An 18,630-nucleotide genomic window follows, 5' to 3' on the forward strand; every position below is an offset into this window, starting at 1 on the left:
CTTTAAATGGACATTTTGTCTTTTATCTCCTGTGTCATTTTGTTGTATTCCTTAGATTCCTCGGATTGGGTTTTCACTTTCTCTTGGATGTTGATGATCTTTGTTTCTATCCATATTCTGAATTCTAATTCTGTCATTTTGAACAGGTTAAGAACCATTGCTAGGATGCTAGTGTGGTCTTTGGAGGTAAGAAGATACTCTGGCTTTTTGAGTTGCCACTGAGTTCTTGCATTCTTTCCTTCTCATCTGTGTGGGCTGATGTTCCTTTAGTCTTTGAAGTTGCTGTCCTTTGGATGGGTTTTTGTTTTGTTTTATGTTTTATGTTATTTGATGTCCTTGGGGGACATCTGATTTTGGTATAAGATGGATTCAGTTGACTGGGTTCCCATCTGGAAGATTTTAAGGGGCCAAAGCTCAGCTTAGCACTCCTGGTCTGCATGCTCTAACTCTGCAGGACTGGTATGAGGCCCCCACCTTTGTTCTCTGGCCCCTCAAGGCTAGGAACCTGCTGTGTTGGAGGGGCTGAACTGTTCTCAGTCTGCTGGCCACAAAACTCCAATGAGTGGTGCAGGCCAAAGCACTTCATCAGGGTAGTGGCAGCAGGGTCCATGCTCACTCACATGTGCCAGCAGCTAGGGCAGTGCAGTGGTTTGTATGTGCATCAGCTGGGGTGGGGTACCTCTGAGAGTAGGGCTGCAGGGTTCCTGCATGCAGTTGCCCTGGTGGGGGGATGCAGGCAGAGGCAGAAGTGCCAGTGACAGTGCTGGCACTGGTGCTGGCAGTGGTGGAGGCAGGAGGCTACCAGTCTTTGTGCATGAGTTTGCACAGGCAGCAGTGGCAGTGCAGGGGTGGGTGGAGTTGCCAGCATCCATGCATGCATTCACATCGGCAGTTGTGGTGGCACTGGGAAGGCAGGGCCGTGGTTGTCTGTGTGCTGGTTTGCAGCAGCCACAGTGGCAGCACAGGGGTAGGGGCAGAGTTGCTGGTGTCTGTGCATGCATTTGTGCCAGTGATGGTGTTGGGGGGTTGTGGGGCCATGCACACATTCACGCTGGTGGCAGTGTCGGCAGGAGTGGGGGTGGGGCTGCTGGTGTCCATGCGCTCTTTCACACCAGAAATGGCAGCACCAGGGGGAGGCAGGGCCACATGTTGTGCTTATGCCAACAGCAGCAGTGGGATATGTGCACACACAAGCCATTGGAGGAGAAGAGGCAAGGTCCACCCACACGTGCGCACTGGCAAAGTGGTGGTGGGGTGACCACAGACAAGTGCATACTGGCAAGGTGGCATTGGGGAGGCTGTGGTTGGGGGAGGCTGCAGGTGGGCTGATGCATGTCAGTAGGGACTGTTCTGCTGGAGCTCTCCAATGGTCAGGTGCCATCTGCCAGCAAAGCAGCTATGATATGGTCCCCTAGGAAGCACCCTAGTTGGGCATCTGAGGCTGCAACTCCAGCTAGCGTGGCAAGGCTGGAGCCTCAGGAGTGGCCAGCAGACAGGGGATCACTCAGACTGGACTGGCCCCATCTCATGGGTAAGACCATTCTCCTCTGTCTAGGTCTCACAGTCACCCTATGGCCAAAGTCTCCTAGAGGAGCACGGCAAGGCTTGGGGGATCTGTGTCGCTGGCCATGCTCCACTGCAGATGTTTCTGCACCAAACCCTCTGGGCCCTGCCCAGGATGGAGCTCTATTCCTACTACCTCTCTAAGAAGCTCTTCCTGCCAGTCCAATTGTCCATGAGGGTTGTGGGGTTTCCTGCTGCCTGGATTCCTAAGGTCCACGGCAGGGGCAAGCCGCCTGTTCAACCCCTTCTCCAGGAGTTGCTGGGGGCCAAGAACGAGTGTGGGTGCTTCATAGCCCTGTGCAGGGTATGCAGCTTCCTGACCCTTCAGCCCAGCTTCTGCATTCTCCCTGTGTCCACTCTTAATGTAGGGTTTTCTAGGTATAGAATCATATCATCAGCAAAGAGAGAGAGTTTGACTTCTTTTCCTTTTGGGATGTGTTTCTCTTGCCTGATTCCTCTGGCTAGGACCTCCAACTTCTATTTTTTAAATATGATTTCTGCATACTAAAATGGTTTAAAAAAATTTTGGCTGCTAAGTGTGAAAGTGTTAAATAGCAACTGTCACGAAATTAACAAAATTTAACAAAATTAAGGTGTTTCAAATATTAAAAAATAACTTTTCTATTTTTTTTAGTTTTTGGTTTGTGAGAGGACAAGTAATTTTTGATCTGATTCAGAACATTTCTTTGAAAGAAGAACTGTTTTGGAACATAACATTAAAATGTATCTCTCCATCTTATAAAAGTATAATCTTTTTTGCCTAATAATTGACATTTAAGTTTTTTATTTTAGTTGCTGACTCAACACTTTATACTTTAAGTTAAAGGTGGCCATATATTTTTAAATCTATTAAAGCAGATTTCAATTTGCTAAATAAGTCATTGGAGAAGCCAATATTAAATTTAAAACTTTATTGAAATACTCAGGGACAATATCTAAGCTCAATGCAAAATCTTCAGCTGGCTTATAAATTACTATTTATAACAAAAAAGTGCTACAATACAGTTGATAGCACTATATTTTATAAACAACATCATTTATACCATCAATTCATTTAACTCAATGTCTGCTCACTATAATTATACTTAAGCATGGTTATAATACACATAAACATTTGAGTTTTCCAGCATTAAGCAAAGCGTGATCAGAAGTAATAAAAAATTCCTATAGGTTCACCTTCAGTAGATTCATCTCATTTTCTTGTCATCATCAAAAGCAAAGTTAAGTGTTTTCAAGATGTTAGATTATTACTATAATCTAAAAGAAACTCTATTCTTTTGCCATCTTCCCTTTTTACATAATTTTAGTTATGTTGGAATAAATTTTCAAAAAAAAAACAGAAAACGTAAAGCAAAATAATAAAAATTCTTTTCTAAAACACACTGAGGAAAATGCAACATTCCTCTCAGGAACAGGGCCTTCCAGAACAAAGATTATTGAGGAAGCCGTACCCCTAGGAAAAATTACTGGAGTCTCAATGGGCTTGAGGATAGGCAGACACCACCAGGGAAGCGGGGAGGCCTGCAGAACTTGACTAATGACCATCCTCATGTGTGGATTCTGATTAGCGGTGCCCACTACCCCCAAATTAGAGTCACTGCTTTAAAATGGTCCTCCCAGAATCAAACAGAAAGAGTTCTGCCAGCTGCCATACACAAATAAGAATAATAATAAAATACATATGTATAATCCTTCCTTTGGCACTAAAATAGCCAGGACTTGAATCAACAAGATCTAGAGGTTGTAATAACACCAAGAGAGAGAACACACAGAATTGAGCTCTGATTAAGGGTGGAGCTCTGGTGTCAGGCTGCCTGGATGTGAGTCGCAGCTCAGTCAGTGCCTGGCTGAACCAGTTAAATTACTTAATCTTTCTGTGCCCTGATATCCTCTGGCATAAAATGAGGATCATAAGAGCACCTACTGCATGTTGTCAGGATGAAAAGAGAGGAGCACAGAGGGCCCTTCGAGCTATGTATGGCTCACAGTAAATGTTGACTCCTATGATTTTTTTTTTTTTTGAGATGGAGTCTCGCTCTGTTGCCCAGGCTGGAGTGCAGTGGCACGATCTCAGCTTACTGCAACCTCCACCTCCCAGGTTCAAGCGGTCTCCTGCCTCAGCCTCCCGAGTAGCTGGGATTACAGGCGTGTGCCACCACGCCTGGCTAATTTTTGTATTTTTAGTAGACATGGGATTTCACCATGTTGGTCAGGCTGGTCTCGAACTCCTGACCACGTGATCCACCTGCCTCGGCCTCCCAAAGTGCTAGGATTACAGGTGTGAGCCACTGCACTCCTAAGATTATTATGATGTCTGTACCATTCAGTAACTCTGCAATCAGGGCAAATCTCTTCAGTTAGGGGTGCAAGTTGCCTCATCTGTAAAATGGGCAACAGTTATCCTTTATGACATTGAGTTGGAGGGAGATGGAAGCAGGATTGGGCCATCAAATCTCCTGAGGCCCATTTGAGTTCTCAGACATAGTTATTTAGCAGGAAAAGTTTGCAATCAATACTGAGGAAACCCTGCCACAGAGCATGCTGGAGAGGGCACACGGTATGGCATCACCGGAACAAATGACTCACAAATAACCATTAAGGTTCCAAATGTCATTACATTTCCAAACATGGCCTCAAGTTGTTTAGGATGAGACCAATGCTTTCCTTGTCGTTAACACTTCCATTTGTCCCCAGTCCTGAATTAAAGGTGTATACTAATTTATATAGCTCCAGATCTACTGTGAATCCAGCAAAGTGATGGCTTGAAACCATTTTGGGAAAATGAAAGGTAAGAGAGAAGATAGGCAGTATAAATAAAATACTACTGTCAACTGTCTGAGGTGGACGGTTTCCCATTCACTTCTCATGAGGCACCTAATCTAATTTTTTAAATGCTACCCCACCTCTGTTTAAATATTTTTCTCTTAGTTTTTGGTACAACCAAAATCTCTTAAGGAAACCAGTCTAACTCCTAAGACCTACTTCTTTGGGTTAAATGCCAGGGGGCTGAACATACCAGCTTCAAGTGTGGTGAAGTTCTGACCACTCCATTCACTCCATTTCCAGAAGTGGCTGGCATCAGCACAGCGTACTCGCGCCATGTACTCTGTGGCAGGTTCCAGTTCACTTAAGAAGTACTCACCGTTCACCTTGATGGAAACATTGTACTGCTTGATCAAAAAAGAGAAGAAAAGAAAAAAGAGAAAAGAACAAGACAGAAGCATTGGTGAGTGCATCCCATTACAAAGGCAAACCAGAACACAGCAAATCCTGACCTGGAGTAAGATCAGTTCTTCTTTGGGGGGAAAAAATCTTCAAGGCCCATTTCCTAACCATAAAAGTGTATGATTAATTTCATGGACCTTTTAAAACAGATGACCCACACCATTTGAACCTACACAGAAATAAGAGTTTAAAGTGATTTTATTCATCAGTGTCTCTGTTCAGGACAAAAAGGAATTTTTGAAAATAGAAAATTAAGCAGGGTTCTTACTTGCATCATTTTTCCTTCACCATGGAGTTCAATCTGACACAAATATGTGAAATTATTCCTCATGGAGTGCACCTTCCAGGTCATGATGGCGTTTGTGGCATTTACATTTTCAAAGTTGACACTAAAAGGATTCATTAAATAAACTGTCAAAAAAAAGAAAAAGAAACAAAAAAATTCAAGCATAGATCCAAAAAGACATTGGTAATAGGCAGTTTATTTCTTCATTTATTTGTTCAACAAGTATTTTTGTTCACTTTTGAGAACATGACAAACAAGAACTTACAGACGAGCTAGAATGAGCCAACTACAGCCTTTCTCTCTCAACGATTCTACTGCATGCATTGAACAAAATACAAAAAGAAACTAGTTGAGGACTCTTAAAATTAAACACAAGTAGGCAAATTGGGAAGGGGAGTCAAAACTTGGAGAAGATGGCCCACAGGGGAGAATTTTAACACAACTCAGAGTCTAACCAAAATAACATTAACAATGTCAAGGATATAATCCAAAATATGTAGACTGTGCTAGGAATGCAACATCTTTAGATGAGAGGGGGATTGGCCAGAACAGCTCAGGCTCTGTTCCAGTCCTCCCTAGAAACAGGATGTCCTTTAATACTCTAGTGCAGCGAGTCATGTGTTGTCAGGATATAAAATCCAGGATGGATGCTTCTGAGGTCTCTCAGCTATGGTACAAGTGAAGAACTCAGAGATAAGATTCTGTTTGCCCTGGGCAGCTCTCCACAGCCTTGGGGACCAGCAGCAATAAATCCCAGGCTTGTGTTATCCCTTGCTGCCTGTCTGATGGTAACAAATCCATTTCACGTAACTTGTTGTGTATAAGTGTATTCTGTCTCACTGGACTCGGACAGTTGATAACCAGTGAACAGAAAGCACCTGCTTCACAAAATTGGCACAGCAAGCAGGATTCAATCTGACAGAACAATGGCTCATTGGTGAAGTAGAAGGGGAAATACCCTATCTCATACCTGGCCCACAGTGGAGACATCAGACCAGCTAGATGTTTTATGGGGAAGAAGCAGTGATAAGAGAGACACAGGCCACACATACACCCCGAGAATGTGGGTGAGGTGGCTGCATGGATTGTGGCAGAGGAAAGAAGCGTGGAAACAGGGGAGCTTAGTGCACATATGTGATTGCTCCTTCCTGGGTATTCAGATGCATCTGGAGGCATCTGAGAGGGAATTAAAAAGAGGTCCTCTGATGGTCCTTGAGACATCTGAGAGGGAACCAGCATGCACAATGCAGGCCTTCACAGAGAAGGTGACTCAAGATCCAAAGGACACACATAGACATAAGCAGTAAGCTCTCAAGCAACCTGGTTGGTGTGTTTGTTGGATAAAGGGACACTGCAGACCCAAACGGTGCAGTTAGCGTTGTTGCCAAAGTCTCTAGGTGCCTACCGAAGGCCACTGGCCTAATACTCTTGTTAAGAGAAAAGAGAAAAAGAAGAAAATTCAGACTTTTCTGGAGTTCTTGGATACTGGAGCCCACATGACAATATTTCCTTGTTCTTTTAGGGGAAAAATTAAACTGATGACATTGGGAGGTTTTCGGACAAACATAGTGACTCAGGGTGCTTATCTGGTTGTGGGCAGGGCCCATTGGGCCATTTTAGGTGCCAGAGACCATGGTTCCTATCAGTCAGTGCATCATAGGCATTGGCATTTTGGCTGCTTGGGGCACAGAAGGCCACTTCCATCTGAAGGGGTATGTTCCCCCAACACAGCTAAGGATTTAAGCCATAAGAGTGGGGCATATCCACTTCTGCCTGCCACCTAAGCTCCCCAAGTTCCAATGGCTTATTCAACAAAAGTAGTACTCTTATACATACTGAGTGGAGAATAGGACAGTATTTTGTTAATTGAGGACTTAATACAGATATAAATATTATAAACCACCCTCTCACAACATAACAGCCCAGTTTGGCTGGTCGCAAAAGGCTCCCCAGGGCATGGAGACTAACCATGGACTATCACAGGCTAAATGCCAAGGCCACTTAAGCTGAACACCAAAGAAGTATCCCCGATACAGCCAAACAAAAGTGTTGTCTCTTGTGGCATCCTCTAATAAAAATGAGGCTCAGCAGCTGGTAGGCCTCTTTGAGTACTGGAGACCACACATACCTAACCTGGGTGTCCTTTTGCTCTCCTTAGTCAAAGTGACCAGCAAACCCACCAATTTTAAATGAGGTTCTTTGCGACAACAGGCCTTGGAAGCCATTCAACAAGTTGTGGTCCAGGCACTGCTTTTAGAACCCTTAAAGCCTGCTAGCTCAATAAAATTACAGATGTCCAAAACCTCCATGCATGCTGATTGGAGTCTCTGGCAAGAAAAAACTACCACTGGGATGTACCAGCCTCTCACACTTTGGACATACAAGTTGCTTGAAGCAGCCCCCAGATACACCCCTTTTAAACAGCAACTCCTTGCTTGCTACTAGGCACTAGTCTCTGGACACTGAGCATCTTATGGCCAGAGCACCATACATGACACTACAACATGAAATGCCCATTCTTACTTGGGTTCATGCAAACTCCACCAATCAAATTAGACAGGCTCAACAGAGCTCGATTATTAAATGAAACTGGCACATCGAAACTGGCACATTTAAGATCATGTCCACCCAGGTCCCACAGGACCAGTAGGTTCCATGCATAAATGGCTAGCTAACCAAAAGTGACCAAGTAACCTGTTGAGGATGTTTTGGCTCCTCCTATGGGTTCAAAAATATGCCTACCAATGGTCTGGCATGGTTTACTAACAGTTCTGCCAAACTAAAAGCAGATGGGGTCCATTGGGCTGCCACCACCATCTGGCCAATAGATAGCCAACTTTTGACTGAGACTGGACGTGGACATTCTATCCAATAGGCTAAACTACATACAGTGGCAATGGCCACGCCAGCCACCTTTCTCACCATATCTTGCTGTATTTTCACAGACTCATGGGCCATTGCCAATAGCCTAGCCATGTTGTCAGAAGAAAAACAACTGAGTGACTGGACTGATTAAGGAATCCTCTGTGTGGGACAAGAATTATGGAAAGAGCTTGCAGCATAAAAGTTGTCAGAATCAAAATGGGGTCATTTATGTTAAAAAACAAAATCCTGAAAATGGAGCCAGGTAAGGTCACGCAGGAAGGGCTCTCTTACACCAATGCCTGAAAACAAAACTATCCTGAAACAACCTGTAAAAGCCACAACCATGTACAAGGTCAACACAACCTTACACAAAAAAATACTTCTACAGGGACATCTGTCCAGCAACTGGATTATCCAGCCTTACATTGACACCACCCTTGTTATTGATCCTTGTAGTCAAAAATAATTATCTGAAAACATTATGTAATCCTTCTCATTGTTTCTTTAAAAACCTTTGTCTTTGTTTACCTTCCCAAATACATGTATTCCCATTGCAATGTCTATTCCTGAATATATATCATTTTCTTTTAGAGTCTCCCTCTCTGTTATTTAGATTGGCATACTGGTATCTCAGAAGCAAGACTAAGATGGCTAAAGAGAAGGCTCCATCGATTGTCCCACCTGCAGGATCACCAGATTAACAATTATATGAAAAAAGCACCTTCATAAGACAGAAAAGTCAAGTAGGCACTCACAGTACCTGGCTTTGACATCATATCACTGAAAGAGGCACTGAAAAGGGGAAGAAAGATATTCTTAAATCACTGATGCCACCCCTCCCCCATTCCCTGGCAGCAGCCCTGTGTCATGGACAGGACCTCTGTGCACTTAGGAGAGGGAGAGCACGGTGACTGAGAGACTGCATGGAATTCAGTGCTGCCCAGTCACTGGGAAAGCAAGCAAAACCAGGTTGAACTCAGCTGATGTCCGCCTACAGAGGGAGCATTCAGATGAGCCCCAGCCAGAGAGGAATCACCCATCCCAGCAGTCGGAACCCAGTGATTCTGTCGAGGCTCACCACTGTAGGCTGAAGTGCTCTAAGGCCCTAAATAAACTAGAAAGCCAGTCTAGGCAACAAGGACTGCAACTCCTAGGTGAATCATGGTGCTGAGCCGGGCTTAGAGCAAGCAGACTTTGGGGAAAGATGACCTACTAAGACACTAGCTGAGAAGGCGAAGGGAGTGTTTGTGCCACCCGTGCTCCAACCCCAGGCAGCACAGCTCATGGCTCCAAAAGAAACCCTTTCCTTCTGCGTGAGGAGAAGAGGGGGAAGAGCAAAGATGACTTTGTCTTGCATCTTGGATACCAGCTCATCCAAAGTAGGACAGGGCACCAGTCAGAGTCATGAGGCCCCCATTCCAGGCCCTATCTCTCAGATGACATTTCTAAAGACACACCCTGGGCCAGAAGAGAACCTGTTGCCTTGAAAGGAAGGACCCAGTCCAAGCAGGACCCATAACCTGCTGACTAAAGAGTACTTGGGCCCTGAATAACCAGGAGCAATACCCAAGTAGTATACCATGGGCCTTGGGTGAGACTCTGAGACGTGCTGGCTTCAGGTGAGACCCACTACAGTGCCTACAGTGAGAGACACCCTCTGCTTGAGAAACGTAAAGGGGATTTTGTCTTGCACCTTAGGTACTAACTTGGAGACAGGGGTAGAGCACCAAGTGGGCTCTTGGGGTCTCTGATTCCAGGCCTTGGCTCTTGGCTGGCATTTCTGGATCTGACCTGGGACACAGAGGAGCCCTCTGCCCTAAAAGGTGAGTCCCAGGCCTGGCAGCATTCACCACAAGCTGACTAAAGAGTCCTTAGGCCTTAGGCCGGGCACAGTGGCTCACACCTGTAATCCTAGCAACTTTGAGAGGCCGAAGTGGGTGGATCACAAGGTTGGGAATTTGAGACCAGCCTGGCCAACATGGTGAAACCCTGTCTCTACTAGAAATACAAAATTTAGCCAGGCGTGGTGGCAGGTGCCTTCAATTCCTGCTACTTGGGAGGCTGAGGCAGAGAACTGCTTGAACCTGGGAGGTGGAGGTTGCAGTGAGCTGAAATCGCACCACTGCACTCCAGCCTGGGCAACAGAGCAGGTGAGACTCTGTCTCAAAAAAAAAAAAAAAAAGAAAGATATTATATAAATAGAAACAACAAAAAGTTAAAAAGTTAAAAAGTAGAGAGACAAAGTTAAAGGGTAGAGTTTTTTGCCTGTTTGTTTATGTAAGCAGTATTATGTTGTTATCAGCTTAAAATAATGAGTTATAAGATAGTATTTGCAAGCCTCATGGCAACCTCAAATTTTTAAAAAAATATGTATAACGAATATGCAAAAAGGAAAAAGCAGAAAATTAAATCATACCACCAGAGAAAAATCACCTGCACTAAAAGAAAGACTTGAAGAAAGGAAAGAAGAAAGAGAAGACCATAAAACAACTAGAAAACAAATTTTAAAATGGCCAGAGTAAGCCCTTACTTATCAATAATAACATTGAGTGTAAATGGACTAAACTTTCCAATCAAAAGACATAGAGTGGCTGAATGGATTTAAAAACAAAAGACCCAATGATCTGTTGCCTATGAGAAATGCACTTAGCCTATAAAGGCACATATAGACTGAAGATAAAGGGATGGAAAGATATTCTATGGCAATGGAAACCAAAAAGAAACAGGAGTAGCTTTACCTATGCCAGATAAAATAGATTTCAAGACAAAACCTATACGGAGATGCAAAGTAGGTCATTATGTAATTACAAAGGGGTCAATCCAGCAAGAGGATATGACAATTATAAATATATACACAATCAACACTGGAGCAGCCAGATATATAGAGAAATATTAGAGCTATAGAGAATGATGGACCCTAATACAACAACAGCTGAAGACTTAAACACCCCATTTTCAGCATTAGACCAATCTTCCAGACAGAAAATCAACAAAGAAATATCTGATTTAATCTGCACTATAGAACAAATGGGCCTAATAGATATTTACAGAAATATTTTGTACAATGGCTGCAGAATACATTCTTCTCCTCAGCACATCAATCACTTTCAAGGATAGATTATATGTTAGGTCACAAAACAAGTCTTAAACAGTTTTAAAAATTGAAATAATATCAGGCATCTTCTCTGGTCATAATGGAATAAAACCAGAAATCAATAACAAGAGGAATTTTGGAAACTATAAACTACATAGAAATTAAACGATATGCTCCCAAATCAAGAAATTAAGAAGGAAACTGAAAAATTTCTTGAAACAAATGATAAGAGAAACACAATGCACCAAAACCTATAAGATGCAGCAAAAGCAGTACTAAGAAGGAAGTTTATAGCCATAAGTGCCCACATCAAAACAGAAGAAAAACTTCAAATACACAACCTAATACAGAACTAGAAAAGCAAGAGCAAACCAAACCCAAAGTTAGTAGAGTAAATAATAAAGATTGGAGATAAAATAAATGAAATTGAAATGAAGAAAGCAATACAAAAGACCAACTGGTTCTTTGAAAAGATAAACAAAACTGACAAACCATTAGCCAGACCAAGAAAAAAAGAGAGAAGACCCAAATAAATAAAATCAAAGATAAAAAGGGAGATATTACAACTGATACTGCAGAAATTCAAAGGATCATTAGTGGCTACTATGAGCAACTATATGGCAATAAATTGGAAAATCTAGAAGAAATAGAAAAATTCCTAGACACATAAATCTAACAATATTGAACCATGAAGAAATCCAAAACCTGAACAGACCAATAACAAGTAACAAATTGGAACTTGTAATAAAAAGTTTCTCAGCAAAGAAAAGCCTGGGACCCAGTGGCTTCACTGCTAAACTCTACCAAACATTTAAAGAACTAATACCAATTCTACTCAAACTACTCTGAAAAACAGAGGAGGAGGGAATATGTCCAAAGTCATTCTACTAGGCCAGTATTACCCTGATACCAAAACCAGAGAGAGACAGATAAAAAAAATGAAAACTACAGGCCAATATCACTGATGAATATTGATACAAAAATCCTCAACAAAATACTCCCAAACCAAATTCAACAACACACCAAAAAGATCATTCATCATGACCAAGTGGGATTTATCCCAGGGATGCAAGGATGGTTCAACATATGCAAATCAATAAATGTGTTACAACATATCAACAAAATGAAGGACAAAACCCATATGATCATTTCAATTGATGCTAAAAAAGCATTTGGTGAAATTCAACATCCCTTTCATGATAAAAGCACTAAAAAAAAACGGGTATAGAAGGAACATATGTCAACACAATAAAAGTCATATATGACAGACCCGTAGCTAGTATCATACTGAATGGGGAAAAACTGAAATCCTATCCTCTAAGATTGGGAATAGGACAAAGATGCCCACTTTCACCACTGTTATTCGACATAGTACTGGAAGTCCTTGCTAGAGCAATCAGACAAGATAAAGAAAGGAAGGGCATCCAAATTAGAAAGGAAGAAGTCAAGTTTTCCTTGTCTGCAGATGATATTATCTTATATTTGTTAAAACTTAAAGACTTCACCAAGAAACTATTAGAACTGATCAACAAATTCAGTAAAGTTGCAGGATACAGAATCAATATACAAATATCATTAGCATTCCTATATGCCAACAGCAAAAAATCTGAAAAAGAAATCAAGAAAGTAGTCCCATTTACAATAGCAACAAGTAAAATTAAATACCTAGGAATTAACTTAACCAAAGCAGTGAAGTATCTCTACAATGAAAACTACAAAACATTGATGAAAGAAATTGAAGAAGACTCAAAAAAGGAAACATATTGCGTGTTCATAGATGGGAAGAATCAATATTGTTAAAATGTCCATTCTACTCAAAGCAATCTACATAGTTACTGCAATCCATATCAAAATACCAAAGACATTCCTTACAAAAATAGAAAAAACAATCCTAAAATGTATATGGAACCACAAACCCAGAATTGCCAAAGCTATCCTAAGTAAAAAGAACTAAACTGGAGGAATCACATTAGCTGACTTCAAATTATACCATAGAGCTATAGTAACCAAAACAGCATGGTAATGGCATAGAAACAGATACATAGACCAGTAGAACAGACTAGAGTACCCCAAATAAATCCACACATCTACAGTAAACTTATTTTTTACAAAGGTGCCAAAACACATACACTGGGGAAAGGATAGTCTCTTCAATAAATAGTGCTGGGAAAACTAGATATCCATAAGCAGAAAAATGAAACTAGACACCGATTTCTAGCCACATAAAAAATCAAATCAAAATGAGTTAAAGATTTAAATCTAAGACCTTAAACTATGAAACTACTACAAGAAAACATTGGGGAAACTCTCCGAGACATTGGAATAATTTATGCAAGAAAAATTTCTTGAGTAATACCCAACAACCACAGGCAACCAAAGCAAAAATGGACAAATAGAATCTCATTAAGTTAAAAAGCTTCTGCACAACAAAGGAAACAATCAACAAAGTGAAGAGACAAACCACAGAATGGGAATACATTTTTTCCAAACTACCCATCTGATAAGGGATTAAGTAACCAGAATATATAAGAAGCTCAAACAACTCTATAGGAAAAATAATCTCATAATCTGATTTTAAAATGGTCAAAAGACCGAATAGACATTTCTCAAAAGAAGAAATACAATTTGCAAACAGGCATATGAAAAAGTGCTCAACATCATGGATCATCAGAGAAATACAAATCAAAACCACAATCTAGCTAGTGGTCTATCAATCCTGTTTATCCTTTCAAAAAACCAGTGTTTGGTTTCATTGAGCCTTTGTATGGGTTTTGGGGTCTCAATTTCATTCAGTTCTGCTCTAATTTTAGTTATTTATTTTCTTTTCTAGCTTTGGGGTCAGTTTGTTCTTGTCTTTCTAGTTTCTCTAGGTGTGATATTAGATTGTTAATTTGAGATCTTTCTAACTTCTTGATGCAGGCATTTAGCACTATAAACTTATTCTTTACACTGCTTTTGCTGCATCACAGAGATTTTGGTATGTTATGTCTCTGTTTTTGTTTATTTCCAAGAATTTTTTAATTTCTTCCTTCATTTTGTTGTTTACCAGAAGTTTTTATTTTTTTGCATTTATTGAGACTTGATTTATGGCCAAGCATCCGATTAATCTTGCAGTATATTGTGTGTGCAGATGAGAAGAATGTATATTCTGTGGTTGATGGGTGGAGTGTTCTGTAGATGTCTTTTAAGCCCAATTTGTCCAGTGTTGAACGTAAGTCCAGAATTTCTTTGTTAGTTTTCTCCCCCGATGATCTAATGCTGTCAGTGTGGTGTTGAAGTCCCCAACTATTTTTTTGTGGTTGTGTGCTTATCTAAGTCTCTTTGTAGGTAATAAAATAAGAAGTACTTGTTTTATAAACCTGGGTGCTTCTGTGTTGGGTACATATATATTTAGAATCAATAAGTCTTCTTATTGAATTGAGCCCTTTATCATTATGTAGTGCCTTTTTTTTTTTTGTCTTTTTTAACTGTTGTTGGTTTAAAGTCTGTTTTACCTGATATAAGAATATCTTTTTGCTCTTTTTGGTTTTCCATTTTTATGACAGATCTTTCTCCAACCCTTTACTTTGAGCCTATAGATGTCATTACATGTAAGACGGGTCTCTTGAAGATAGCAGACAGATTGGTCTTGTTTTTTCTTTTTTTTTTTCTTTTTCATTCAATAATTAATTTAATTCACTGTGCCTTTTAAGTGGGGGTGTTAAGACTGTTTACATTCCAGATTTACATTGATATAGGAAGTTTTGATCCTATTGTGAAGTTGTTAGCTGGTTGTAGTTTCTATTCTGCGGTTCCTTTATAGGGTCTATGGGCTAGGTACTTAAGTGTGATTTTGTGGTAACAGGTATTGTTCTTTTGTTTCCACATTTAGAACTTCCTTAAAGATTTCTTGTAAGGTTGGTCTAATGGTAACAAATTCCCTTAGCAATTGCTTATCTGAAAAAATATTTTATTTTACCTTCACATAGAAGCTCAATTTGGCAGGATATGAAATTCTTGGTTGGAATGTCTTTCCTTTGAGAATGCTGAAAATAGACCCTCAATCTCTTCTGGCTTGTAAGGTTTCTGCTGAGAAGTCCACTGTTAGCCTGATGGGGGTCCCTTTGTATGTGATCTGCCTTTTTCTCTAGTTGCATTTAAGATTTTTTCTTTAGTGCTGGCCTTAAACAATCTGGTGCCTATATGCCCTAGTGATGTTCATTTTGTGTAGAATCTAGCAGGTGTTCTCTGGATTTCTTGTATCTGGGTGTCTACCTCTCTAGCAAGATTACAGAGATTTTATTCTATTATTCCCTCAAATTTGTTTCCCAGATTGATTACTTTTTCTCCTGCTCTCTCAAGAATGCCAACACTTTGTATGTTTAGTGGCTTTACATAATGCCATATTTCTTAAAGACTTTGTTCATTTTTTAAAATTATCTTTATTTTTGTCTGACTAGGTTTGAAAAAATCATTCTTGAAGCTCTGAAATTCTTTCTTCTGCTTCATCCAGTCTATTAATAAAGCTTTAAATTGTATTTTGAAATTCCTTAAGTGAGTTTTTCAGTCCCAGTAGTTCTAATTGATTTCTTTTCAAGATGTTTATCTCTTTTTTCATTTCCTGGACTGACTTAGAAGTTTCTTCATGTTGATTTTCAACTTTGTCTTGGATCTCTTCGAGCCTCCTTACAATTGATGCCTTAAATTCTTTATCTGTCATTTCTGAGTTTCCATTTGGGTTCAGGAGCTAGAGTGATCCTTTGATGTTGTCACAACATTTCGATTTTCATGATGCCAGAATTCTTATGCTTTTTCCTTCTCATCTGGAGGGGGTAAGGTCTTTTGGCTTTGCACCTATAGCCCTAGGTACTTCTGTCAGCAGGTTTCATTTGGGGCTGCATGGCTTGGCCTATAGGCCAGTAGATGGCACTTGGGGGTAAGAGCCAGCTGCTACACAAGTAGGCAGGTAAGTATCCTGTCTGTGTTTACTGTGAAGTGCTCTGTTTTTTCAGGTGAAGCCCTGGACAGTAGAGTGCCCAGTACTCTGGGGTTCCTGTTCTGCAGAGGTAGGGTGACAAATGTGGGCAGAGCTGGAGCCCCTGGCTTGCCCACAAATACCCCAATGGTGAGCACAAGCACTAGCCCTGGCAAGGGTGGCTAGAAGAAGCTCCTGTAAGTGCACTTAGGTCTCTGTAGGAGTAGGGGGTAAGGTGGCGTCACCAGCTCCCCATCCTAGATAGGCAGGAACTTGAGTTGTTTCCCTATCACTCCCCTGTTCTAGGACTTGTGACTCCTAGTTCAGGTGTACCTTGTAGTCTATCTGCAGTCCACAATGTGGTTGAAAGCCATGGGAAATGTCTGTTTTGTGACTCTGTGGGAGTGGTTTCACAGCATAATCTCATGACAACCCAATACAGATAGCTTTATGGCTTGTCTGTTCTCTGATGTGGCAGTACTGCTACTTCTTGTATGGGGGGGACACCACCTTTGGGCCCACGTGAGTGGATGTTGGTTATGGTGGTGTTGGCTAGCTGAGTCAGCCTAATCTCAGGCCTCAGGGGAAGTGGTTGCAGTGAGACAGGTATTTCCACAGTTCCCAGGCCACTAGATGACCCGCAGGACAACATGTATGAGTTCTGAAGGGGCTAGACTGGGGTTGGAGTTCAGGTGCTGTCTATGATGGGGTGGGGCAGGCTGGCCACCAGGTCTCCAGCCAAACTAACTCTCAGGCAGGGGCAGGCAGAACACTTAGATGGTGGGAGCCCAAGGGAATATCCCAGGCCAGTGGGGGCTGGGTTTTCAGAAGGGCTCTGGGCCACAGCTGAAATGTTCAGGTAGTGGCAGGGAGGTTAGGCTGTGGGCCCTTCACCGGGGAGGGCAGGATTTCTCAGCTGAAGCAATGAAGACACACAGCTGTGGGGTGCGTGACATGCTCCTGCTTCCTCCCATCCAACCGATGCTGGACTTCACTTTTGGGGGCACGCAAGGGTGCCACACCTTACTACCTCTGGGAGTTTTGCCCTGGAGGAACTCAGAGCCATGACTGCCCACAGTGTTCAGGTGAGGGTGTGGCTATTGTGCTGGAGCCCAAGCCATGAGCCTTGCCCGGAGAAGGGCGGCAGGGGTGGGGGATCATGTGATCTGCAGTCTGGGTGCTTCCTGGAGGAACACAGAGCCACACTGGCCATAGTGTTCAGGCAGGGGTGCGGTTGCTGCACTAGAAGCCCAAACCAATGAGTCTTAGTGAGGAGCAGTGGGGCAGTCTGGCCACTCCTCCGCACCGTGGCAATGGCCGCTATTGGGGCTACAGCAGCTAGCACCAGGTTGCTCAGGGATCCAAGGCCTGTGGAGCTCCATGTGGGCTTGAGTGGTACCTCTCTAAAGACTCCAGGCAGTTCTCTGTTAGTCCAGAGGCCTGGGGCAGGGGCAGGTGGGTTCTCATGTGCCCAGGATTACAAAGGTCCATGTTGTAAGTGTGGATTCCCCCAAAACTCTCACTTGTTCACCCTTTCCCCACATTAGGGAGCCTCCCCTGGCTCCACACCAGTCCCAGTAGGAGCTGCCTGGGCTTTGCTCATCTCTGTTCTCCATGGGGCCTGTTGCCTCCTTTGTAAATCCTGATGTGAGGTCTTAGACAATCCACTTAAAGAGCTAGTATTTATAGACCATTTTGTTTCCTCTCTGTGAGAGCAGCGCACACTAGCTGCTTCTAGTCAGTCCTCTTGAACTAGAAACAAAGCCATCTTAAGAAAGGACCTTGCATCCTTCCTGGGAGGACCTTGCCTCCTTCCTGATTTCTACAAAATCAGAGTACTGTTTGGTCTGCACACCTGATTTAATATTCTGTTTGCTCTGCACATCTGAGTTAAAATTTTTGCAAGTACTCTGATCTTGGTTTCATTTTGATTTGGTTATGTGCATCTGTAAATAATTTGGCTCTTTTTCTCTTGCTTTTCAATGTCTTCTGAGAACAAAAATATTGTAAATAGTGGCCACGCGATGGCCAATTAAAATCCACTAAGGTGGCTAATCACCATCTAAAACACTGGTCTAAACCCCTGTCATTCCCTGACAGGATTTATAGGATTTTTTTGGTCTGGAGAGATTAATAGCAAATAGAATGGGATTCCCCAGTATTCGGGCATGCCAAGTATTCTGGCTGGCTACATGGCTCTTCCTTGTGCACAGTTTTCAGTCAATAGTCATCTTAAGAATCATTCAACGTCCCCAGGCTTGTTTTTCTCAGTACCAAATTAAGAAACTACAACTATAGAATTTTTTTAAATGCTGGTATATAGAGGCTCCCAATTTCTTTATCTCTTTTTTCTTTTCTTCTTCTTCTCTGCTTACTCTGAATCTATTGACTTTTTCACTTGAGTTAAGATATTCTACTGTTGCTAATTTCAAAAGTCAATCAGAAGTTTTTCTTAAGGCATTTCAGCCAAGATAAGAAAAAAAAAAAAAAGAGGGGGCTTTCAAATTACAACAGCTCTGTGGCAACCAACAACCTAGCCTTGTACACCTAAGAGTCATCCTTTCAGAAATGTAAAATTAGGTTTGCCTTGCTAGCAGTTGCTTAGGGTGATATAATAGCTAATTAAAAGACTGATAATCTAAA

The 18,630-nt window shown here is 41.9% G+C and overlaps 1 protein-coding gene across 2 annotated transcripts in view; it reads right to left on the bottom strand.

The window, feature by feature from the left end:
• OSMR (oncostatin M receptor) overlaps window positions 1-18,630 on the bottom strand; it is an 89,309-nt gene that overhangs the window by 26,596 nt on the left and 44,083 nt on the right. Inside the window, exons 8-9 of one of the 2 annotated variants that reach the window (XM_034960149.3) lie at window positions 5,057-5,199; window positions 4,580-4,730 (exon numbers count right to left, since the gene is read on the bottom strand). In XM_034960149.3, coding sequence (XP_034816040.1) covers window positions 4,580-4,730; window positions 5,057-5,199 — 294 coding nt within the window. Of the gene's footprint in view, window positions 1-4,579; window positions 4,734-5,056; window positions 5,200-18,630 lie in introns of both variants that reach the window. The other variant, XM_024928756.4, reaches the window with a different exon arrangement.

This window comes from Pan paniscus, chromosome 4 (genome assembly GCF_029289425.2).
Source record: "Pan paniscus chromosome 4, NHGRI_mPanPan1-v2.0_pri, whole genome shotgun sequence".
NCBI classification, from domain to species: domain Eukaryota; kingdom Metazoa; phylum Chordata; class Mammalia; order Primates; family Hominidae; genus Pan; species Pan paniscus.